The following is a 27340-nucleotide window of genomic DNA, read 5'->3' as shown; positions in this document are numbered from 1 at the left end:
TGGCCCCAGCCGCTTCTAACAGCCCTATGGTAAACATAGAGAGAGAAAAGGCAGCGGCTGGTGTGGCCTGCTCCTATGCTTGGCACATTGCTTGTTCCCCCCCTCAAGAGAAGAGGGATGCCGGGAACCTAAAAAGTGTATAACGTTTTGGGGGGCATTGGGGAAGGTTAGCCTGTCGCGGGCTAATCCTTTGGCACGCAACAGCTTGCTTGCACCCGCATCAGCAGTTCACGTAACACGATTCAGTGTCGTGGCGTTATTGGATAGGGACCCCTAGTGTCACTTCACAGACACAATGCCTGATGGAGGGAACAAGACATTGTGTCCCTCTTGCCACAACACCATACCAACCACTGTAACGGCCGTACCTTATTCTCGACTCCTCAGTGCAAAACCTGACTAAACAGATGCACAATTCCCTAATTTTATACCCATATGTCCGGGGGAGGGACATGCAAATTCTGTTCGCCAATTCTCATTGGCCTTTTCTCATTGGCCTTTTCTCAAAGCTCAGATAATGTTTGTGCGCTAATGCAGGTTTGCACCTAAATGATCAAATACGCTTTATAATTCTGCCAATGACCGTCTTGGTGAGGATTTAATGTAATAACAGTCGTTTATATCTAAAGTGAATTCAAACAGTGGGACAAAAAGCGTATTTGCAACAAAATGTTGAACTTGACGTGTACATGTATCCAAACTGAGCAATGTCTAGTAGGCTATAATGCCATTTTAAGTCTATTAATCAAACAACAATAACAAGAAAATGAGAAAACCTCTCAATACTTTTGGCTGAATAACTTGAGTAGCTTTAAAAATATTAATGTAATAGAATAAAACAGTGACATTTTTAATAATAATATTTTTTTAAAATATTGTTAGTTTTTTAATAATACTGACCCCTGATATAGAGAGTGTGTTAATTTGTATAATAAATTACCAGAAAAGTAGAGATGATAAAATAATTTATAATTATGCTTATAATGATATATGCAGAGCAATACTTCAGCAGAACATCCCACCAGTCACAAACTTCAGAAAATTGTGCATCATGCATGAGAATGAGAACACAAATATTTCTGGGCTTAAAAGATACAAGAACTAAATCAATGTGGAACATTATATCTCAAAAGGAGGACAATGTGGCCCCCCATGTGCTACTTATAGAAATATTTCACTCAAAAATGAAAATTCTCTCATCATTTACTCACCCTCATCTGTCTATGACTTCCTTTCTTCAGAATGTAAATGTAGATTTGTAGAAGAATATTTCAGCTCTGTAGGTCCATTCAATGTAAATGAAGGGGTGCCAAAAGGTTTACATTCCAAAAAGCACATAAAAGCAGCATAAAAGTAATACATACAACTCCAGCGGTTTAATCCATGACTTCAGAATTGATATGACATGTGTGGGTGAGAAACAGACCAATAATATCGGCAGCCAGTCTGTAGACTGCTTAATCCTTGTGCATCAATTTAAAAAAGTTATTCAGAGGTCCTTAGAGGACAAAAATGTCTGCATCAAAAAACAGCCAAAAAAATAATATATATTAATATTATTTTCCACTTTCACTGACTTAACCAACATCAGTCCTTATCATAACTACCAAATATTAATGAATTTTCAGGATTTTAACCCATTAAATGCTTACGTTTGTTTACACAATGCCACGGTTGTTTTTTACACAGACACACACACACACAAATTTCTCAATACACACATACAAAACACTCTCTGACATCCATACCAACACACCCACACAATTTTATCTGCATAATTTATTAAATTGGCCTGCAGTGCTCTATAATACAGCAAACAGAAAATAGGAAAAAAGCATGTATTTGCTCCATAGACAAATATGAGAAAAATGGTGCCATCTGGTGGAAAATATTAAACATTTGATTTAGGGCTCCGTAATGAAATGATTTTCAAGTGATACAATCTATGAATTGTTTCATTGTCATCTTGCTGTAACTACTGGATAGTTGTTTGAAGATGTGTCAAGGTTTCATGTTATAGCTGGAGGATAGATGTACCGAACAGTAATGGGTACTCATTGTCTCAGGCGGAGCTTGAGTTCGGATGGCAGAGATGTTTTCCTGGTAACAAATCTTCCAGGATTCTGGACTTGAATTCTAGCAATTCAGCATATTAATCCTGTTGGAGACTGCATAGGATGAGACCGCTACACATACTGTACAATGCTGTAGCCATTTCCCTGTGTATTGCGTGAGGTGAGTAGCAGCTTTATATATTTTGACAGGAGGGAAAAGCTTCTGATTGGGTGTGAACAGGTGAGGTGCACCTGTTTGACCTATCAGCTGCTCCATGTAGAGTTTCTGAAGTGAACTTAATTGTCATTTTTTTAAGGATATGATCAGTTAGGTTTAGTTGTTGTTTAAGGGTAAAGGATGGCTGTTTTGTTCACCTCTCATTTGCTTTAATTTTCACCTGTAAAAACTTGTCTGATTATAACGTCATTTCACTCGCTTTTGGTGCCCCTTGCTGGACGTTTCACTAGGCACTGCAGCAAAACATGTAGTGAGGCTCACAATTTTATTTTAGCAAAAATGTTTCCACAGTCAGACCAGACTGTAGAAAAAACAAACATGAGAATTTTACAACCCTTTTTGGGCCTTATTGTCTTTTTGTTTTCTTTCTGTCTGAACTCTTGCAGATTGGCAGTGAATGGAGTGGTTTGACTCATTAATATTCATGGGAAACACCTGTGCCTGTCTCCCTCTTTGTCATGGCTTATGAGCCAGTTGTGACAAAGAAATTGAAAAATGCAATTTCTGAAGCAAATTTTGTGATGCCTCTATGACACTTTCATATCACGTGATCTTCAGGACTCATACACCAGTCCAATGCATCACAAGTGCAAAGCTTTATCATTTGAGCTACTGCTTGATTGGATTACACTTGCAAATGCTTGTATATGTAGTTGGTTAAGTAATGCAAATGTTAAAATGATTGCCAGGCAAGTCATGTCCTGTAGTGAAAGTGTTTTGATGTCATAAGATAGCATCGATTGAGGAACAGGGCGAAATGTTTATGAACTGACAATCTGCCATTTTACTCCTGAGTTGTATGAAAATGAATAGAAGTTAAGTGTTGTTTTAGTGCCTCTAGTGCAGGAAAATTCCATGATTCTTACAACGAATCAAATAATTTAGCAAAAATGTAGGTATAGTAATGTGATTCTATGAGACCAGGTTGGTCATGAAACACTTATGGGGCTTTCACTCGTCCGTAGGTTGATTTGTTCTGTTATTTTAATGTTTGTAAAAAAGACCTTTCTTCTCACTCAAAAAATGTGTTTCTTTTCAATCATTTCAAACATATATAAATGAACAGTGGATATTCAGAATATGGTGCTTTTTTGACACAGAATTCCGATTGATACTGACAAATGCAAGCTGTTTTATTTGGATTTCTGGAAACCAGAAAAATTGCTTAATCAGGTTATAACAGTGTGTTTAAATGAAGCATTGGAATATGACCAAATTATGAAATCTATCAGTATTTTTTTGTCCATATATTGTCAATTTATTCTTGGATCCACTTATTTTTTATTTAATGTGTTCTTGAAAAGTTTTCTCTTTCACTCTCTCCTTGTAGAATATAGATGTTACAAAACTTCAGCAGCAGTTAGAGTGATGGCCTGGCATTCTTTGCTCTGCTGCACACCTACCTTCCTGCACACATCCCTTACCAGGAGCTCATAAGCAAAGACAAGGTGCTCACACACAGGTCATTAGCAGCAGTTAATTAAGTGTGTGTGTGTGTGTGTGTGTGTGTGTGTGTGTGTGTGTGTGTGTGTGTGTGTGTGTGTGTGTGTTTATGCAGGCTTGATCTGTCGCCTCGCCCTATCTTTGGTGCCCGGCACATTTAGCGATCAAACATAGCGTGTTAACAGTCAAGGCTTCACCTCTACTGTCCTGTCAGATGTAATTAATTACTGGCTTCTATAGATTAGTGTTGACAGAATACATAAACAGATGGCACACAGAGAGATGTGGACACAACATACATAACAAATAAACTGCTGCTCTGCCTTCTCTGTGTGTTTATTCAATTACACATGCACACAATCACATATGCACACGCATAGAGCCATGGTCTTCAGTGCTGTGTGACAAATTGCAGCCATAAGTATAATGGTGATTACAGGAAGAGATGGTACATTATGCTTTTGAATTATTCACAAAGGCTCTTTTAGTGTGTAGAGAATATCAAGGCTACTGAATGGTATGGCAGCTTCATCATGCTCTTGAGTGCTCTCAAGTGGAGCTGGAGAATTCAGGATGACTGTTTGCCTGAAAAACAGGCATTAGACAACAGTTTCCACTACTGTAAATCATATTATGATGGTCAATGTTGATCAATGCAATGCTGTGTTTTTTTCTTCCCTAAAGGGGAGAAATCTCACTCTGGCTTTCCAAGCAGCCGAAAGCATTGGCATCAAGCCGTCTCTGGTAAGTGTACAGTAGCAAACACATATTAACTTTATTGCTTGTAAAGGCAATCATCACTATTATCAGTCATATTTAGGATTAGAGATTTGTAAAACTCCTAAACCCAATTATTAATAATTAAATTGTGCATAACATATTCTTGGACATACCACAATTATACCTCAAATTGTGGAGCTTGCCAAGGAAAGGTGTGCTGTGTTACTGATGATTTTCGACACACTCTTAAGAAAAATGGTTCTAAATAGTACCAAATATGGGTTCTTCGGCTTGTAACAATAGCAGAACCCATTTTGATGCTAAATAGAACCCTTTCTTAAAGGTTCCATAAAGAACATTCTTTTGAAATTGCTATTTAGAACCTCAATAGTGCTATAAAGAACCTTTTTGATGCTCTATATTTCTGCTCCTATAAAACATTATAGCCTCAATTATGGTTTAAATATAGACACATAAACAAATACAAAAATAAAAGACATGTGTCAATTAAGTACTTTTATTTTCTATTTAAATTAAACATTTTGAAAAAATTGTTAGATGACTACATTAATAAATTATTGTGATTAAATAATTCCAAATGCATAAATCACTCATTAATAAAATACTGTATATATACATATTTACATTAATAAATACATCAACAAATACATAACATCAATACATGCAAAAGTACAGATGCAAGCGCTTGAGCCAGTCCTGTTGAATGCACACAATGTGTGTTACATTACAGTGATGGTAACAAACAAAACAAAAAAGTAGTTAGTAGTTGACTAACTACTGTAATGAGAAAAAATAGAAAAGTTATGGTAGATGCGGACAGTTCACACTAATGTCCACTATAGTGCCCCTATGACAACACTGAATATACAACACACACTTGCGTTGTGTTATGAATTGCGATCTGACACATTTTTTAATGTAACTACTCATGATATAGACCTTGCATTGCTAGATGTGTCTGCGTTTAAGTGAGCGAACAGAGACACTGTAGCTTGGCCATAGCAATGCAAGTGCAATCACGTTTATGCCATTTTTCTACCTCTCTATATCTGCTCCTATAAAATATTATAATCTAAATTATGGTTTACATTAAATATAACCAACCAAACAACCATATAAATAAAATCAATACATGTGTGTCAATTAAGAACGTTTATTTTCTATTTAAATGAAAAATTGCTTCTTTTACAGCAATCATTAGTTGTATACATTAATGCATTATTGTGATTGAATAATTCAAAATGCATAAGTCACTCACATTAATAAATATATCAACAAATGCATAAAGTGAAAGAGACAGTACATGCATATGCAAATGAATTAGCAGACCCACGTTGCTCCACACATTTTTCTTTCGTATTTTTCTTTCGTACTGACAACCTTCAAGTAAGAGCAAAGTCCCATGGAAACACAAATAGATATAATGAAGGCTAAACTAAACTGAAGGCTTCATTAAAATATCTGCACAAGCCTCTATGATGTCTTCACCATCCATCACTGTGTATTTTGGTGTAATTGAGTGGCGTCCCTCTCTGCTGGTAAAGAGGATGTGGGGTCCAACAAGCGCTTGTCTGAATAGAAATACACAATTAGGTTCAGAGTCAGTCTTTCAATATATTAGGACAATGTAAGTGAGCCCTGCACAATGTAAAAAAGAAAAGGTCAAATAAAGTGTGAAAGGTTTTTATTTAATTTAATTTATTTATTTTGAGACTGGGCAAAATGTTTATGCATGAACCCAAGTAAATAATTGAAACCCCAAAATTCGATATGGATCACAAATTCAGTCTTTATCACTCACATGTTTAGTGGAGGAGTGGAGAGAAGTATCCTCACCGAACACAGCTGGAAGTGACTGTAAACCTATGACACAAAGAAATTACATTGTATTAAACCATCACATTGTATAAGTTAATGGCAAAAAATAGATATAAAAAGAAAAGAGAGATAAAAAGGACTACTTAAAACTCACATAATCTGATCGCTTTAAGGCAGTCATATGCTGTTTTCAGAGCAGAAAATGAACCATACCCGGGTGGGATGGATACCTGAAATCACTGAAGTCCAAAATCACCTCCTGTTTCAGAACAGTATTTTAAAGAAAATGACAGCTTACCTCTTGAGTTGGTCACTTGCATTTTCTGGTAGAGATCTCTAAAATAAAAAAGACAATCTTATGGCTAGAAAACCACCAGTTACAGAAAGTTTTACTTTGTAAAGGTTCAAATTAATATGGACTTGCTCAACAATTTGCAAAAACGTACCCATGTGCTGTGCTGTCTTTATCAAGCAGTGGCAAAACCATCTGTTGTCTGATAACAGGCAAAGTTTCATTCATTCTGTGATTATTAATTAGAGGTTATAAGCACTAAAGTTGGTCCATCAGTCTCAGGCCCTGCAGAGAGAAAAACAGATGTCATGAGTTCTAGGTTGTATGGTCATGAATTCCCTTCAACATTATTAAATATATTTGCAAAAATAACTTATAATTATTGAATGAATTGAGGACAATGTTGCAATGAGAATAATTATTTTGCTCAATTATTCATACAAATGCTTAAAATAGTAACAGTTTGTGGAAAGTTCAACCATGCGGTTTACTGTATATTCTTTTAGGATTTTATGACATGAATGATCTATGAAAATGTGATCTCCCCAACACGAACATTTGCCATAGCGGTTACAAAAGTGTTAAAAATTATGACTTCAAATTTGGCCAACCTCTTAAAAACATTTTTGCTCTCAAATACATTTATGATAAACTGTCATCTTTAAATTTGCCATGGTTTCGACACAACGTCGAGTGAGTGACAGAAGGGGAATGTCTTGGTTACTGTTGTAACCTCCATTCTCTAATGGAGGAAACGAGATGTTGTGTCCCCCTTGCCACGACACTAGACCTACCACTCTAAACAGCCATACCATATTCTCGGCTCCTCAGTGCAAAAACCTGATGGACAGAAGCACGCCCACTTCCCTTTCTACCCGTATGTCTGGCAGCGGGACATGCAAATTGTGTCTGCCAATTTCTCATTCACCTTTTCTCAAGTTCAGATTGATTACATTACAAGTTCTAAATGATTACATTAATCAGCAATAAACCAATTTGTTGGATACGGATCAGTAAGCAAGATTCCACTCATCTAAATTTTAAATATATAAAAACAAACAAGATGCAGGAATAAAAAGAAAATGTTCCTGAGTTAATATATCAATTACAACAGACACGTAGCAGCACCTAAATAAGCTTTCGACTTTCCTTGTGAGCAATTTGTACACATTTAAATACACATAGGTTGCATCTGCATTGAGAAAGCTTAAATGCAAGTTACACTCAGGCAAAGATGGAGTGTTGATCTGGGCTGTTTAACATGCAATGCCTATAAATTGTATAGATCTGCAAGATCCAGTGCCTCTGGCTGTTGTCATTGTGAGTTTAGGCTTTGTGACTTTTCCAGCCTGGAGGAAACATACGATCTAGAATACCCAGTTAAATCAGAGGAGCTTGGTAAGTGCACTATTCATTTTTGGGAAGTAAGTGTACACTGGTAAAATGTAAAATCACCAGATTTCTGTGAAAGACTGAAAGAAAAAACTCTAAGCCTCAGTAATTACAGAGTAGCAATGAAAAAGCCTGACTAAATCAGTCAAATTTAGACAACACAATCCTCTAATGCCATTTACATCAATGTTTAGAGGAAAAAGGATATCACGAAATGTACAAAATTGTACATTGCTGTCAACAAGTTTTACAGTAGGAAGTGAGTTTACTGTCCGTCTTCTTTCAACCAGTTCAAGCTAACCCCTGACACCTCTGTCCTGTGCTTCCCTAGAAAAATAAATACCGGACGCTAAAGCAAAGTAGCACAGAAATCTGGCCTGCTAATGTCAATTATCACTATGACCTGTGTCTCTGCTGTCTCTCTTCCATTTAAATTAACCAGGGCTCAGCGTTAAAACAGTCTGTCAGAGTGCAACTTCCTGGTTCGCCTGCAGACAAGCAGTTAAACCATCTGGCTAACTTTAACCAGACAACCCTCTCTCTAAAACCCCACCCTCCAAATATATGTCTGCAAACCCAATATCAGCATACACAGAGTGCAGAGAGCTGACTTTTGTTTTCCATTTACAGACCCCAAGGCTCTCACAAAGACCGGTGTGATTTCTCTGGTAGTAGCATCATTTTACACATTGTATTCCATAAAATCCCCACACAGAATCTTTAAGGTACTAGTGAGTCATGGTATAAAATAGGTACAGTAGGTGTTCCCAGTTGGGTTGAGCAACAATAATCATGTTCGATAATATTTTGTTGGCTATATAATAGGGCTGGGACAACGCAAAAAAAATACGTCGACACAATATATGCGCGTCGATTCGTCAGACCCAAAACAAAGACGGCGGCGCCGGAGAGTAGTAGCAACACGAATGGCTCAGAAGTGCAAGGCACTCGTTCCTCTAAAGTATAGGAATTCTTTTAAATTAAAGGAAACAATTCCGTGATATGTCGTCTTTGCAAAATGGAGGTGGCCTTCCATTCTAGCACCACGGCAATGCACCAGCACCTGAAGAAGCGCCGCGCACCCACAGGCACACGCACACGCACACACAGTATTCTTAAGGTGAAAGGAAAGTGTCAGTTGTTATTTGCATGTGAATGAAGATGCTTTTTTTCAGTATGTTCAACATAAATGTTGAATTCTGAATGTTTATTTTCATTATTTATTTTTTGTTGGAAAAGCACTTTCTGTATTAGCTTAAAGCCCCCAAGTTTACAATAGTTACTGTATTCTTTCAATAGATCTAAGAAAGGCTGGGTGACCTTTTTATTTTTTATTGAATGCTAGACATCAAGTTGTTATTTTATTCTGAAAGAAGAATTACAAGATGCACTTTTTTTCAGTAAAAAATGTGGCCTATGTGTTTTCAAGGCTTCAAGGTTTTATTGAATGCTACCTCTGACTAAGAATGCATTACTTTGCACTTGTATAGTCTTTTATTTTGGAATTTTAAGAACAATAAACATATATTGCAATGTTAAGGAATTCATTTTTTTTTTCATTCAGATATGTAAATCAACATGTATAAATTGCTATTAGTCGATTAATGGGGAGATAATCGAATCAAAATCGAATCGGACTGGGAAAATTAATCGTTAGATTAATCGATGCATCGAAAAAATAATCGCTAGATTAATCATTTAAAAAATAATCGTTTTTCCTTGCCCTACTATATAAAATTAACTGACATGAATAAAGCAATGATTTTAATGAGCTTTTTATTTATCCATTAAGTTACTGGCAGTAGGGCAGTTTCCCTCCTTGTGTCAACACTTACGCATATAAGAGCGTTACACCCTGTCTACACCAGACGCGTCAGCATATCCCATTGCATCAAAGCAAATAGATACTATTATAATCAAACATGCTTTCTACACTGGAAGCTTACGTTTCATACGTTTGAATCAATTTTCCAAGAATATTGTTTGTTGCATGTTTAATTAACTTCTGACTGCTATATTAAAGCCAGCTTGTGATGCTTCTGGTCTAACAATTTAAATAATCTTTTATTTATAACCACATTTATACACAGTTTTAGTAATAACAACATTACAATAATAATTATATAATAAGTAAATGTGTATACCAATGGATATGTGTTTAAAAATAAACTTAGGATACTGGTTATTTTCCCATTTAACCATTGCTGAAGTCTAGTAAAAGGATGAAAATTCTCTCATCATTCACATTTTCAGATATGTTTGACTTTCTTTCTTATGCAGAACACAAACAAAGATTTTTTAGAAGAATATTTCAGCTCTGCAGGTCCATACGATGCAAGTAAAAGGTGACCTTTGATAGTCTAAAAAGGACATAAAGGCAGCCAAGTAATCTATATATCTTCAGAAGCGATATGATAGGTGTGGGGGAGAAACAGATCAATATTTAAGTCCTGCAAATCTCATAAACCCATACGTCATTCACAATAGAACATAGAAAATATATCAAATGTTTAAACTGAGGAAATGTACTGGACAGGGGCAACAAAAGGCTGGAAATGTAAGTGTTACTAAAAAGAAACAGATGGAGGAACATTCTGCAACTAAATGGGTTAATTGGCAACAGGTCAGAAACATGATTGTGTATAAAATGTGTATCTTAGAGAGGCACAGTCTACGAAAAACGGCATCTACAAATTGTCGAACAATTTCAGAATAATGTTCCTCAATGTAAAATTGCGAAGACTTTGAATATCTCATCATCTACAGTACATAATATCATCAAAAGATTCAAAGAATCTGGAGAAATCTCTGTGTGCATGGGACAAGGGCGAAAAATCAATATTGGACCCTCAGACGGCACTGCATTAAAAACAGGCACGATTCTGTAAAAGAAATCACTGCATGGGCTCAGAAACACCTCAAGAACTCATTGTCTGTGAACACAGTTCGCCGTGCCATCCACAAATGCAGGTTAAAGCTCTATCATGCAAAGAAGAAGCCTTATGTGAACAGAAACGCTGCCATCTTCTCTGGTCCAAAGCTCATTTAAAATGGACTGAGGCAAAGTGTTCTGTGGTCAGATGAATCAAAATGTGAAATTCTTTGTGGAAACCATGGACACTGCATCCTCCAGACTAAAGAGGAGAGGGACCATCCGGATTGTTATCAGCGCTCAGTTCAAAAGCCTGCACCTCTGATGGTATGAGGGTGCATTAGTGCCTATGGAATGTGCAGCTTGCACATCTGGAAAGGCACCATCACTGCTGAAAGGTATGTACAGGTTTTAGAGCAACATATGCTTCCATCCAGACAATGTTTTTTTCAGGGAAGGCATTGCATATTTTAGCAAGACAATGCTAAACTGCATACTCCATCTATTACAATAGCATGGCTTCATAGTATATGAGTCCGGGTGCTGAACTAGCTTGCCTGCAGTCCAGACCTTTCACCAAATGAAAACATTTGGTGCATCATAAAATGAAAAATATGACAAAGAAGACCCGGGACTTTTGAGCAGCTAGAATGCTGTATCCGACACAAATGGGACAATATTCCTCAAAATTACCTTATTTTTCCCTTAAAATGGTACATTTCCTCAGTTTAAACATGTAAAATATTTTTCTGTTATGCTGTGAATAAAATATGGGTTTATGAGCTTTGCAAATCATTGCATTCTATTTTTACTTACATTTTACACGCCCAACCTTTTTGGAGTTAGGTTTGTACTATAAATGTTCACTTTCATTACACATTCTTTTTCATTCGTTTTTGGCGGTTTGCATTTTTTGTTCATATTGCCAAATACTGGTTGGGGCTGGTCTAAGGTGGAGATTTGTGGTAAAAAAGGATTTAAATATTGCCACCTACTGGTTGGGGCTGGTCTAAGGTGGAGATTTGTGGTAAAAAAGGATTTAAATATTGCCACCTACTGGTTGGGGCTGGTCTAAGGTGGAGATTTGTGGTAAAAAAGCATTTCTCACCCACACTTAGTATATCGCTTCTGAAGACATGGATTTAACCACTGGAGTCATATGTATTACTTTTATGCTGCCTTTTTTGCATTTTGAGCTTCAAAGTTCTGGTCACAATACACTTGCATTGTATTGACCATAGAGCTGAGATATTCCTCTCAATCAGTTCTTTTAAAACTGATCTGTATCAATAAATGTGTTCAACATTGTCTCGTCATCACTTAAAAATGCTTACGGAAATAGCATGCTTTAAAATGTTTTAGTAAGAAATACATTTAGAGAAATGTTGCTGTTTATTACAATGTACTGTAATATTTGTGCTGCAAACAGATATACATAAAAAAAGATTCAAATTGCATTCTTCCTTCTGTTCATATAGTGGAAAATGACTTGATTATATTTTAGCATTTTATGGTATTATTTTTTGTTTGAAACATTTTGAATAATCTTGCAACAATGGCTGGTTAGTCAAAATGATAGTTTTTCTGATTGAGAAAAAACATTACACTTTCAAGCCATGCTCTGGCAAATACTGTACACTGAAATATGATAACCTAAAAAATAAATTCTTCAAGTGGTAACATCTAAAATATATAATATAAGTATAAAAACAAAACAAAAAAATGTGTAAATATTTTATTTTTATTTTTTTTACCTTTGTGTCGACTCGCAATCAGTTATTATCAAAAATCTCTTGCAGGGTTACAATACAAAACAAGTTTAACCACATTTGTGTGTGCTTGCTGAAATCTGTACGTACCATGTCAGCATGTAGTGTGTAAACCGTGTTTGAATACAGGATATAGACGATGAAATGATGGTCAGTTTAGATAACGTTTGGTTACGTATGTAACCTCCGTTCCCCGAGGGAGGGAACGACACGTTGTGTCGAAGAAGCGACACTAGGGGTCTCTCTTGAGCGCCGATATTCACCTCTGACCTATTGAAAAGGGCCAATGAGAGTTGGCAGTCAGTATTTGCATACCCGCCCCGCGATACATGGTATTTAAGCGGGGCAAATACTGAAAGTTTAGTCAGGATTTTTCTGAGGAGCCGAAATGGTCCGGCCACAACAGTGGCTCGGTTCAGCGACATGGCGGAGGAAAGACACAACATGTCGTTCCTCCCTCGGGGAACAGAGGTTACATACGTAACCAAGCGTTCCCCTCTGTCGCTCTCTCCACGTTGTGTCGGAGAAGCGACACTAGGGGACCCGTTCCAATCTTGCCATGTGCTGAACCGTATGCGTGAACTGCCGATACAGAGGCGGGCAGGGATTCATCCAGTGCCGCGCATCGTCTGTACCTGGCTGCACGTACCCTTCCCCAATGCCCCATACGAACATCGGGATCCTTCTAGTTACCCTGAGAGGGGAACAAGGCGATGTTTGCCAACATGGGAACGGGCCAGCCTGGCTGGGACTCTATTCTCTCTATGTTTCTCGCATAGAGCAATCACGGCCGGGGCCCTTACACGCATATAGGGAAGAGGTCTTACCCAGACCCTGCGGAGACCACACCTGCCCTTTTTCTTGGGGAGGAAAAGTGGTAGACACGTCACACGGCCGTCTTAGGGCTCGTGTGGAAAGTATGGTGTGGTGGTAGATCCAGCCTCGAAAGGGGGGAGTTGCTACAGCACGGTGACTGGGGCAGCTGTAACTGCCTAAGGGAGACACGGGGGTCTGCTCGTAAGGGGACAGAACCGTGGAATTACACACAGGGGAGTCCGAGCAGGAGGCCTTACCTGTGGAGCACCTATACCAGTACAGGGTAGCCATCAGGGTACCCGCAGTGGCTTGGGTCGGCGAAGTTCCTCCGGACCCCTCCAGGGTCCCGACTTCGAGTGGAGGCCCTGGGAAAAAAGGCGACTACTTAACCTTGACGTCAGGAAAGGGCGCTGAGCATAGCGATCCACCTGGCCGGTCAGTCTACGTGTTACCGAAGTTCTCACGGGCTCGGACCTGACAAAACACGAGACACAACCGACTCAACGCGAGGTTGTAAAACCTCGTGGCGCTGGGTGTTGCCCAACCCGCGGCTCTACAGATGTCTGCTAGGGAGGTGCCCTTGGCCAGTGCCCACGAGGACGCAACACCCCTTGTTGAGTGAGCTCGGACCTGCAAGGGTAGGGCCACGGCCTGGGTGTGATAAGCCAGTGTGATGGCATCAACAACCCAGTGGGCGAGCGTCTGTTTGGAGACGGCATTCCCTTTCTGCCGTCCCCCAAAGCAGACAAAGAGCTGCTCAGAGCGTCTGGTGCTCTGTGTGCGGTCCAGGTAAATGCGCAGGGCGGGCACTGGACATAGCAATGAAAGGGCCTCCTCCCGGGGCAGCGCTTGCAGGTTCACTACCTGATCTCGGAATGGTGTGGTAGGAACCTTGGGCACATAGCCCGGTCGCGGTCTTAGGATCACAGACGTATCCGCCGGACCGAACTCCAGGCAAGTGTCGCTGACAGAGAACGCTTGCAGGTCCCCCGACCCTCTTGATAGAGGCGAAGGCGATCAGCAGGGCCGTCTTAAGAGAGAGGGCCCTGAGTCCAATTGATTCAAGCGGCTTGAAGGGAGGTCTCTGGAGTCTTGCCAAGACTACCGAGAGATCCCAGGAGGGAACTAGGCCTGGCCGGGAGGGATTCAACCTCCGGGCGCCTCTCAGGAACCTGAGGATCAGGTCGTGCTTACCCAAAGACTTGCCGTCTACAGGATCATGGTGGGCGGCAATGGCGGCAACATACACCTTGAGGGTGGACGGGGACAGCCTCCCGTCCAGCCTCTCCTGTAGGAACAGGAGCACTGACTTGATCGCAAGCATCTCTGCGGTCTTCAGTTCGGAAGAACACCAATCTGCTGAACAAGCGCCACTTTAGGGCGTAAAGGTGCCTGGTAGAGGGGGCTCTGGCTTGGTTGATTGTATTCACAACGGTCGCCGGTAAGCCAGCTAGCTCTTCCGCATCCTGTCCAGGGACCAGACGTGGAGGTTCCAGAGGTCTGGGTGCGGGTGCCAGAGCATGCCCTGTCCCTGAGAGAGGAGGTCCTTTCTCAGGGGAATTCGCCAGGGACGAGCTGTCACGAGAAGCCTGATTTCCGAGAACCAAGTCCAAGTGGGCCAGTAGGGGCCACTAGCGTGATTTGCTCCTCGTCCTCCCTGACCTTGCACAGCACCGGTGCAAGAAGGCTCACTGGGGGAAATGCGTACTTGCGCAGCCCCGAGGGCCAGCTGTGTGCCAGCGCGTCTGTCCCGAGGGGAGCCTCTGTTAGGGCGTACCAGAGCGGGCAGTGGGAGGTTTCCTGGGAGGCGAACAGGTCTACCTGGGCCTTGCCAAACCGTTCCCAAATCAGCTGGACCGACTGGGGTTGAAGCCTCCACTCCCCGCCGGGCAGGCGTTGTCGTGATAGCGTGTCCGCTACGACGTTGAGCTTGCCAGGGATGTGAGTGGCACGCAGCGACTTGAGTCCTGCGTGCCCGCTGCACACGGCACCCCACCCGGACCGGGAGGCGTCGGTTGTGACCAGAACACATCGGGACACCTGCTGCAGGGGCACTCCTGCCCGTAAAAAGCAGAGGTCTGTCCAGGGTCGGAGTGTTTTGAGGCAGGCGGGGGTGATCCTTACCCAATGCGTGCCTTGGTGCCATGCTTGTCTCGGGACTCCATATGCCCCAGGAGCCTCTGGAAAAGTTTTAGAGGGACCACTGTGCCTGGCTTGAAGGAAGCGAGGCAATCCAGCACCGACTGAGCACGCTCGCTCGTGAGACATGCTGTCATTGAGACTGAGTCTAACTCCAGCCCGAGAAAAGAGATGCTCTGAACCGGAGTGAGCTTGCTCTTTTCCCAGTTGACCTGAAGCCCCAAGTGGCTGAGGTGCCGGAGCACCTGGTCTCTGTGTGTGCATAGTAACTCTCGAGAGTGTGCTAAGATAAGCCAGTCGTCGAGGTAGTTGAGAATGCGGATGCCGGCTACTCGTGAGCGGGCAAGAGCCGCCTCTGCGACCTTCGTGGAAGACGCGAGGGACAGAGACAGGCCGAAGGGGAGGACTTTGTACTGAAACGCCTGGCCGTCGAACGCGAACCGTAAGAAGGGTCGGTGTCGTGGCAGAATTGAGGCGTGGAAGTACGCGTCCTTCAGGTCTACCGCTGTGAACCAATATAGATGCTGAACGCCAGCCAGAATATTTCTCTGCGTGAGCATTTTGAACGGGAGTTTTAACAAGGCCCGATTGAAAACTTGCAGGTCCAGGATTGGTTGTAAGCCGCCTTTCTTGGGTACAATGAAGTAAGGGCTGTAGAAACCCTTCCTCATTTTGGTTGGAGGGACGGGCTCTACCGCTCCTTGGCTAAGAGGGTCGCGATTTCGCGCGCAGGGAACTGGCATGCTCGCCGTGTACTGCGGAAAGCGGATGCCCCTGAAGGGGGCGGAGCTGGGCAAACTGAATTGCGTAATCGAATCAAATGGTCCGTGCAGCCAGCGTGATGCGTTGGGAAGCTGAAAACCACGCTTCCCAGCTCTGCGCTTAGGGGCACCAAGGGACGAGTATTTTGGACGTACACGGCGGGCCTCGCAGCGGGCGGAACAGGTAATGCAGCATCGGGCGGCTTCGTTGCGGCCTGAGGCTGGGGTGCTGAGAATAGACTCAAAGCACTTACCTTGCTCAGCGCACCCGGCAGGGGCGGGTTCGTGACTGAGGAGGAGGTCTGCTGGCGTCCTCTGGACTCGCTCTGAACCGGACGGCCGGGGGCAGTCGTGAGGCAGGCGGAAGGCGGATCGCCGAGTCCGTGTACCGGGACTGTCGTAATCTGAAAGCAGATTGCCGTGAGAATGGCATTTGCGGGCCAGGTGACCCAGAGGCAAAGGAAATAGCTCTTTTATTGAGAATGTGGGTACCACAGCCCCCGCCAGGTGGTGTGGCAAATGAAAAAACAAAGGATTCTCCTCCCGGCCCTCCACCGGGGGACGGAGCGGTCTTACCACCTCGGAGCTAATGTCTTGGGCTCTGGGTCGGCTGTCTCAGGAACGCTTGGGAGCCTTCCGGGTCCTAGAGGGGGTTCGTGAGACAGGGGCGTCGCCGCCTGCGCGGGTGCTCGACGCTGGGGCTGAGAGCTGGGCCCGGGTTGAGGCGGAGCAGGAGCTGGTTTCTTCGCAGGGGGACGCCCTCGGCGGGCAGACGGGGCAGGACCTGTAGCGGCAGGTCTGCGGTGGGGCATGATATGGGAGATGGCCTCCGTCTGCTTCTTCACCGCGGAGAACTGTTGGGTGAAGTCCTCGACGGTGTCGCCGAAAAGGCCAATCTGGGAGACAGGTGCGTCCTGGAAGCGGTTCTTGTCGGCCTCACGCATCTCGACCAGACTGAGCCAAAGATGGCGTTCCTGGACCACTAGTGTGGCCATCGTCTGTCCGAGTGCCTGCGCTGTGGCCTTCGTCGCTCTCAGGGCGAGGTCGGTCACTGAGCGCAGTTCCACCCCCGTGCATGCTTCTGAGAGCTTTGGCCTGGTGGACTTGCAGGAGGGCCATCGCATGCAGGGTGGAGGCAGCACGTCCAGCCGCACTGTAGGCTCTCACGTTGAGCGAGGATGTTGTCCTACAGGGCTTGGATGGGAGTACGGGGCGACCACGCCAGGAGGTAGGGCTACCGGGGCATAGATGGTGCGCAACTGCCCTATCGACCTGGGGAATCGCCTCATATCTGTGGCGCTCTCCGCCGTCGAGGGTGGAGAGAGTGGAGCGGGTGGCACCTAGACGAGCGGAGAGCGGGGCTCTCTAGATAGATGTCAGCTCATCATGCACCTCCGGGAAAAACGGGACCGGGGGGATGCGAGGCCGCGAACGGCGCGCTGCCCCCAGGAACCAATCATCCAACCGTGAAGGTCCAACCCCACGCTCACGGCGGCCCGGGAAAGCATGTCGGACATCTGAGCGTCGGCCTCAGCCTGGGCCTGCTGGCCCGAAGGCGGCAGTCCAGGGGAGTCCTCGGCATCAGACACCGCACTCTCCGATGCAGCGGCGAGCTCATCTGCTTTGGACTCGGGAGGATAGACGGCCAGGCCGTGAGGCGAGCCGCTATCGCCGCTGAGCTTGGACGGGGACCAGCGGCGTGTCGGGAAGCAGGAGGTTACGTGGGGGCTACCCGGCGAAACCGCACCGCTGCCGCCCCAAATCGCCCTCAGCGCCAACCGCATCGTCCTCAATCCTGTGGGAAGAAGGAGCAATGCGGGTGCGGCTGGGGTGGCTTGCTTATTGAAAGCAAGCGCGACCTAGCGTGGTCATGGTCATGTTCTCGCAGTGAGAACATGAACCATCCACAACGCCGCCTCGGTGTGATCGCGGCCCAAACACACGAGACAGCCTGTGGCCGTCTGAAGCGGAGAGACTTCTACCGCATCCAGGAACGACACAGGGCGGAAAGGCATCTTGAAAAAGACGCGTCCTTAAAAGGACGTTCAACGCCGCTGTGTTTGCTCTTTTAGAGAAATTTGCTCTTTTACAGGAAATCAATGTGTGTGTGTGTGTCTGCGCTGTCGAAGCACTCAGGGGCAACAATGCATGCCTTGCAAAGTACAGAGAAAGACGCTGTTGTGCGCCGTCAGATCCAACAGCAAGCAGATCGTCAGAGATACAGGAACGTTCAGGGTGTGTATTCTCGCAGCAGACTGCAAACAGACCATCGGCTCCGAAGAAATTTTCTGACTAAACTTCCGGATTTGCCCTCCTTAAATACCCGTATGCGGGGGCGGGGTATGCAAATACTGACTGCCAACTCTCATTGGCCCTTTTCAATAGGTCAGAGGTGAATATCGGCGCTCAAGAGAGACCCCTAGTGTTGCTTCTCCGACACAACGTGGAGAGAGCGACAGAAGGGGAATGGCATATTACTCTCATTAACATACCATTGAGAAATGGCAAAACCTCAAAATCTTGAGCACCAATGGTCATAGCCACTTATACAGCAGAAAAAGCTAATGCTGATGGTTAGCATGAAAAATAAGCTATGAGAAATCTCTATAAATCTGCCTGTCCTGGTAGCCTTAATTAATGTTACAGATACAATGCACAAAATTGACCATGGTTTAGATGTAATATTCATGTAGATTTAGCTATAAATACAGTACTGTGCAAAAGCCTAAGGCACTTAAGATGTTTCACGAAAGCATTTGTCTTAAGATGGTTATTATGTTAGACTCCCAAACGTTACTTTTGCAAATAGAAAAGATTAGAATAGAAGAACAGGGAGCCCTGCAACAGATGTCATGTCCCCCACAAAGTCCCCCACTGAACATTGTGTCAGTCTGAGATTCTACATAAGGAGAATTTGAATACAGAAGCAATTGAGACAGCCTAAATAGATAGAAGAACTGTGGAAAATTCTCCAAGAATCTTGGAACATCCTATCAGCCAACAACCAAGAAAAACTGTGTTCAGGTGTCCGTAGGAGAATTGATGATGTTTTAAAGGCAAAGGTGGTCACACCAAGTATTGATTTAGCTTTTTTTAAGCGCTAAATGAAAACTATTTGTGTAATTATTTTTGAAGACATCCTCACTATGCAACATTTTTCACAAGTGCCTAAAACTTTAGCAAATTACTGTATGTAACCCCTTTAAATTTAGGTAGTTAACAGACTTTTAACTTGACGGAAAAAGGGGGGGGTTCTCCGTGACGAGAGAAATAATAGGGAAAAAAACAAGAGAAAGTGCGGAGAAAGAAAAAGATGATTCAGAGTGTAAATATTTTAAAAGAGAGTAATACAGTGTGAGGAAAAAAAAGTTTTAAGTTCTTTTCTAGTGAAATCCAGGGGGAAGAAACATTTTTTCATACGTTTATTTCGAGGAACTCCGGTTGTTGTTTTTTCATTCTTCTTCTTGTTTCCTGTTTATGTGTACTCTTTGAGTTCATCGTGGACAAGTGAACGGCGAGCCAACAGTGTCTAGTTGAGGTCACAACACGTCTTCCTCTGGAGTGAGCTCAGTATCCTTAATCTGTCCTCAAACAGATAAGAGAATAGCACACACCATATACTTCGGATACTTGGAGTGAAATTGAGTTTAAAACTACCCTGGTAGTAATTCTTTCTTCTGTCACGTGACTACCTCTGCTTCTATTTTTTTTACTTCAATATTTCTTTCCTGGCAGTATCAGACTTTATAAAAAAAAGACATGTGACAACACAAGGAAAAGACTTTCTGAACTGTGTTTTGGGAACCATTTATTTCATTTATCATACTAAACAGGTCTGATTGTGTTTTTGTTTTGTTTTATGGATTTGTGTTTACACATATTGAACCAATACAGTAATTCTTTTGTTATTTCACAAGCTGTAGTGAAGTTGCTGTCTCAAATCCTCCTTACGAACCTAAACGTTAACTATATTGTAATGCTGCTGTGCCCATTCAACCTGATCAGTTAAGTTAAGAGTCCTACACTAGAGTGATGCAACGTGTTACATGTATATAAATATATATATATATATTAGGGATGTCAATTTAACGCGTTAATTCAGTGCGATTAATTTTATAAAAAATAACGTGTTAAAAAAATGTACGCAATTAATCCCAATGCCCACGGACCATAATAAGGAAGATTTCTGAGAAATGCAAGCTTGTAGTACCACCTGTTTACTCCAGAGGGCAGTAAGTGAAATTTCAGCTGTGTGGTAACGCACAGTTTATACAGTGAAGAAAACAACCAGACAGCAGCAGAACAACACAAACATGCATAACGTTCTTGCGTTCAAAACACTTGATGGAGTGCAAATTCGAACTAAGAGATCTCAAGATGTGTCACAGTGATACAGTGACCTAAAAATGTATGTTAATAATGCAATGCACCCGAGACGCTACACAAGCATGTCTGACGCAGGTGTACATTGACGGGTCCTTAAACAAGCCCTCATAATAAATCTCGATCTGATTGACAAATTCACTTGTGAAATGGATTGCTGTGAACTGAATGCCAATGATTGGATTATGATCAATAATATGGTAGTAAACAAAACATTGTATTCTAAATATATATATAATTTTTAAATATTTAAAGATAACTATGTATAATTATTTCATCATATATTAGTTGAAGTCAGAAGTTTACATACACTTAGGTTGAAGTCATTAAAACTACATTTTTTAACTACTCCACAGATTTCATTTAGTTTAGGACATCTTTGTGCATGACATGAGTAATTTTTCCAACAATTGTTTACAGAAAGATTGTTTCACTTTTAATTGACTCTATCACAATTCCAGTGGGTCAGAAGTTTACATACACTATGTTAACTGTGCCTTTAAGCAGCTCGGAAAATTCCAGAAAATTATGTCATGCCTTTAGGCAATTAGCTTCTGATAGAAGGTGTACTGAACTGCAGATGTACCTGTGGATATATTTTAAGGCCTACCTCTTTAAGGCCTCTTTGCTTGACATCATGGGAAAATCAAAAGAAATCAGCCAAGACCTCAGAAAAACAATTGTGGACCTCCACAAGTCTGGTTCAGCCTTGGGAGCAATTTCCAAACACATGAAGGTATCACGTTCATCTGTACAAAAAATAGTACGCAAGTATAAACACCACTGGACCACGCAGCCATCATACCGCTCAGGAAGGAGACTCATTCTGTCTCCTAGAGATGAACGTAGTTTGGTGCACAAAGCACAAATCAATCCCAGAGCAGCATCAAAGGACCTTGTGAAGATGCTGGAGGAAACAGGTAGATAGGTATATATATCCACAGTAAAACAAGTCCTATATCGACATAACCTGAAATGCTGCTCGGCAAGGAAGAAGCCACTGCTCCAAATCCTCCATAAAAGACTACAGTTTGCAAGTGCACATGGGGACAAAGATCTTACTTTTTGGAGAAATTTCCTCTGGTCTGATGAAATGACCAAAATGACCATCATTATGTTTGCAGGAAAAGGGTGAGACTTGCAAGCCGAAGAACACCATCCCAACCATGAAGCATTTGGGTGACAGCATCATGTTTTGGGGTGTTTTGCTGCAGGAGGGAGTGGTGCACTTCGCAAAATAGATGGCATCATGAGGAAGGAAATTTATGTGGATATATTGAAGCAACATCTCAAGACATCAGCCAGGAAGTTAAAGCTTGGTTGCAAATGTGTCTTACAAATATACAATGACCCCAAACATATCTCCAAAGTTGTGGCAAAATGGCAAGTCATGGCAAAGTCAAGGTATTGGAGTGGCCATCACAAAGCCCTGACCTCAATCTGATAGAAAATTTGTGGGGAGAACTGAAAAAGTGTGTTCAAGCAAGGAGGCCTCCAAATCTGACTCAGTTACACCAGTTCTGTCTGGAGGAATGGGCCAAAATTCCAGAAACTACTTGTGAGAAGCTTGTGAAAGGCTACCCAAAAAGTTTGACCCAAGTTAAACAATTTAAAGGCAATGCTGCCAAATACTAACATCGTGTATGTAAACTTCTGACCCACTGGGAATGTGATGAAAGAAATAAAAGCTGAAAAAAATAATTCTCTCTATTATTCTGACATTTCACATTCTTAAATTAAAGAAGTTATCCCAACTGACATAAGACAGGGAATGATTTCTCCAAATAAATGTCAGGAATTGTGAGTTTAAATGTATTTGGCGAAAGGTGAATGTAAACTGTGTTTGGTTTGTATCAGTTGCATTTATTGACAGCTGCTCTCTAGATATTAAGCAACAGTGGTTGAAATACCTATATTGGTCGACTTTTAGCTTTGATGTTAATTGTATTTTTTCTGAAATTTGAATAATAACAATGCCACCAGGGTAAAGTGTTCTGTTCTGTTTTATTTCCTTCATTTGTGCTTCAAAAATTATTTGTTTACTATTTGAATAATGGCACTATACATAGTGATGATTTATTTCTACAGCAATCATCCTCCCTCATATACAGAGCTGTTTAAAAGTCCACTTGTGAAAATCTTTTTATTTTACATTCTTCTAATTTAATATACTGTTTGTATTTTTCACCTTCCATAACACATGATATAATCAACTGAAAAATTCAATAGCGTCTGGCTGCAGACTTGCACTCTCAGACTTGCACGCTCAGACACGAGCGCTTCCGCTGCAAGTGACGTCACTTGCACGCTCAGACACTAGCGCTTCCGCTTCAGCGTAAACTATTGACTTGTTAAAAGTTTAAATAATGTAAATCGCTGGTACAATTTTCTGAATTGGCTGCAAAATGACAATTTCATTATTATTATTATTACTGAACAAAACGAGCTAATGCCTGTCAGTCTAACTCTGTTTACTTTAAACAAAGACTGGCTGTGTCGGATTGAGAACAGATCATTCAAAAATCGTTTCAGTAAACATTATATATATATATATATATATATATATATATATATATATATATATATATATATATATATATGCTTTTTCGTTACATGATAACATTTTTACATTTTACCTTAATATACGCTATTTTTTATCTCTGATACAAATAAAAATAAATTAATGTTATGCCTAACAACCACTCACGGTATTACATACATAAAGGAAACTATTTAATAGAGTGCTATTACATGGTTTGCACGTTGAACCCAGTGTAGTTCAATAGCGTTTGGACCGTCCCGTCCTGTTTTAATGTCTACATTTTTGGTAAAATACGTACTGTAAAATACATGCAATATTCGGTCATTCGACCTTGCATCTCAGTTCAGTTCAGCACAGCTCATTACATTAGCGGAAGCGCTTGTGTCTGAGCGTGCAAGTCTGAGCGTGCAAGTCTGACAGTGCAAGTCTGCAGCCAGACCCTTCTCGAAAAATTAGGTGTGGTTGGCATGCACTCAACAAAATGATAATCCATGTTATCTATATATAATGACAAGCATGTTTTAAGAATGTTTTCAATTTCTCTGATAACCTCTAAAAATCAGTCATCTGACAATGCAAGAAAACACGTTTACATGACCCATGAACTCATTTCAAAGCAGGCTATTCTCTGCTTTTGATGATCAAAACGGAAACAGTCATGAGCACAACACTTGAGCACATTGGATAAGCCCGCAAGAAGTGCGTTAATGGTGTGCCGATTGGTTTATGCACATACATCCTTAAACCGATTATGCTTAATAGGCTGGTCATGTAAACAGCACTTTAAACAGCATTACTTTACTGGGGTAGGACCATAAATGCTTTAAGAAAAAAAAAAAAAGTTCACCACAGATTTTTACCCATTATACACAATTTCACTCTGCATGCATCTGTACACACCTTTACTGCCATTCTTACCAACTTATGTAATGTGCATGCCTGTTTACATTTTGACGTCAAAAGTAGAGAATAACCCGATGGTTTAAGATGTTGGTTTTCTTGAAAAGGCAGATTTTTGATAGTTATCAGCGTATTGTTGTGCATGTAGACACACGCTCAGTAAAAGCAAGGAAATCTGACCTTTTGAACAATGCAGTTAGCATGGTCAGTGTTACAAATTTGATTATTTGATGAGTGAAGCTTGAAATGTGTGCAGAATCTTAAATGTTTCCAAGTAATTTTAAGCAATAGCAATATCTTTGTTTCTGTTTATTTACAGGTTTAAAATAAATCCCAGATTTTTCAATAGGCACTGTATGGATGTTAACAGAGATCGGGCTGATCCTGTGGCTACTGTTTAAGAATATTACATCTCATTCTATATTAAAACACTTTCTGATTATTTACTGACCTGGGGCTGTGTTTGATTAAAGCTTAAATGAATTCCCTGCAGAAGTGTACAAAATATTTTTACTTGACACATTGCTTACAAGGTTATGTTTGTCCCTTACAGCCACCGCGACTCACCCAAAGACACAACAAACAAATGCAAAGAGGATTAAAGCATTGTATCTGTGTCTGAACGTCTGCTTGCTTGTTGAAATTGAAGATACGATGGCATTAAGATGATGCCTCCATCTGTGTCTGCTTATCCTATATAAACACTGTTGATATAATCTCTTGGCAAGTGTGGTGAGAAAGAAAATCTGAGACGAAAAACAAGAGAATTTAAGAGTTTTAAAATGACCTGTAAATGTTTAATGATTCTCTGGGAATCATTAAATGTCACATTGCACTAGATGATATAGATGCAATTACATGAAAATTAAGGCAGATAGTAATAACTTTACCAAGTGGCTGTTTTCCCTGATTTTTTTTATAAATATTTATTTGAATAATTTCGCCTTTTGATCCACGTGAGCTGTAATTTTAGTTTAGCCAAAAATACAAAATGCAAAACATTAACTCACTCTCATGCCATTTTAAACTCTTTCTGTTTTCCATGTTCCTTTGAAAATGATAGTTGTAACATAATGTTTATGTTGTGGATAAAGCTGATCAGCACCTGAGACATGAGCATGATTTTTAAGACCAAATAGTTTTACATGACAACATATGTGGACAGCATGACTAAGTTGTAACATTTTAAATAATACCAAGCTATAGAAAGTCAGATTTGTTTAAATTAAATAGTTTATTATGTTTCCAGGGGTGTTGGTTATTCATGTTTTTGAGACGTTACAACCATTACATTAGAAATTAGCATAATTAATTCTGAATTCTAATTCTGAATGGCCAGCATCATCCAATCACTGCCAACCATGTTAAAATACAATTAGACATTATAAATTATGAATCTATGTACTGATTACCATTGTCCCATGTCTGCTATACATTTTCCAGATTTTGTATGCATCTATTGATCCTCAATGTGATAATGCACAGTGAATATAGAATACATTAAATGAAAATGAGCAGACAGTCCACATACGTGGTCATTGTGTTAACAGCGTGCCTTTTCACGCTAAATTTATCACATTTTACAAATGGCATATCAGATGAAATTAGAGACTCTAATCTTTTGACTCAACAGGTTTCAATGTAAAAACTTAATTAGGTTTCTTACCAGATGTAGTTATGTTGGCATTTCTCTCAAAGACAAACTTCGCTGTGGTTGGCACCATGTTGTTTTGTCACATGACTCTGTACATCGAACGTTTAACCCTTTACTGACAGCCCGGAGTCTTCTGAACTGAGATCAGTTGGTTTAAATTAAATTAAATTATGCGTTGCATATAGCAAAGCCAAAATACAACATCCACACATGTGGACGAGGTGTCGCACAAGGTTAATGTAGTTTATATATAATATATTTGAGTGAGGTAATTAAATTAATCTTAGTCATTGTTGACAAAATAAAAAAAGCCATATATGTTAATAAGCTTTAAAATTCTGCTTGACCAGTGTTGATCTCATCAACTAAATTACTGAGGAAAATGTTTGTTGACAAGATTAACACTGGATTTGTAGAATTATAAAGCTTTTTGTAATTCACTACAAGGCTTTCAGTGTTTCAGTTTGGATTTACATGAGCGTGAGTAAATGATGACAGAATTTTCATTTTTAGTCTGTAGTTTTCTTGAGAATTTAACAACTCCAGCTGAGATCTGCTATTGACACTGAGGATGGTCTGAGTGTGTGTGCTGTGGACGTGATGCATATGTGATAACTGTGACGCCTTACTGGCTGTGACGGTAAAAAAGCACTCTGTGTTCCGCTGATCTAAACCCTAATCTCATCAAGACAACACTAACAAATGATTGGAATTCCCACCGGAGTTCATGAATGTTGCAACGTCTTGCAGTTTGTCAATGTAATTTGCCCAGTTGTGTTTCTCTTCATATTTATATGGAATTCATGGTCTATAGAGAAATCTCAACATAAAAAAAAAAATCCCCTTTGCATATTTCTTAATGCCTTTCTCTCTCTTCTCTCTGTAGGATATTGATGAATTTATGCACACAGACAGACCCGACTGGCAAAGTGTCATGCAGTATGTGTTTCAGATTTATAAGTACTTTGAGACTTAATTCTTGACTGAAGGAAGAGAATGGTAAATATGTGGGCACAGAAGAACTGTTATGTTCTTCAATGCAGTGGTTCAAATGCAAACACATACCAGTCAGGTTCTCCTCTGAATGCAACCAGCATATCACATAATCTCAATAATCACACATACAATACTTCTAGCCTTGAACATCTCCTCTTTTCCATACAATTTGTCCTACCATTCATTTCTTATATGGAATGAACACATTTTTGTACATTTACAGTTGCTTGCAGAGTGCAGGTTTGTGTTGTCCTACAATGAAACATGGCATAGTTGTTTTTAGTATTCTAAATTTTTTTAGTACAGCTCTAACCTTTTTAAAGAAAGTATTATAATAAAGAATGAGTATTTCAAACATTTTGACCGGTAGTGTATATATATGTATATATATATATATATATATATATATATATATATATATATATATATATAGACAAACATTTATATTGTTTTTTATATTTTTTTAAATTATTTATTAAGGCTTCAGTCCTTTTGTCACTAAGATAGAAAAAGCATATGTCCTAATTATC

The 27340-nt window shown here is 40.9% G+C and overlaps 1 protein-coding gene across 1 annotated transcript in view; it reads left to right on the top strand.

The window, feature by feature from the left end:
• specc1 (sperm antigen with calponin homology and coiled-coil domains 1) overlaps positions 1-26992 on the top strand; it is a 185509-nt gene extending 158517 nt beyond the window's left edge. The window contains 4 exon segments of the mRNA XM_052097994.1: positions 3623-3637; positions 3639-3740; positions 4420-4479; positions 26701-26992. Coding sequence (XP_051953954.1) covers positions 3623-3637; positions 3639-3740; positions 4420-4479; positions 26701-26790 — 267 coding nt within the window. The 3' untranslated portion in view covers positions 26791-26992.
• The last annotated feature ends 348 nt before the right edge of the window (positions 26993-27340 follow it).

The sequence above is a fragment of the Xyrauchen texanus genome, chromosome 3 (genome assembly GCF_025860055.1).
Source record: "Xyrauchen texanus isolate HMW12.3.18 chromosome 3, RBS_HiC_50CHRs, whole genome shotgun sequence".
NCBI classification, from domain to species: domain Eukaryota; kingdom Metazoa; phylum Chordata; class Actinopteri; order Cypriniformes; family Catostomidae; genus Xyrauchen; species Xyrauchen texanus.
This window is presented reverse-complemented; position numbering and strand designations above follow the sequence as displayed.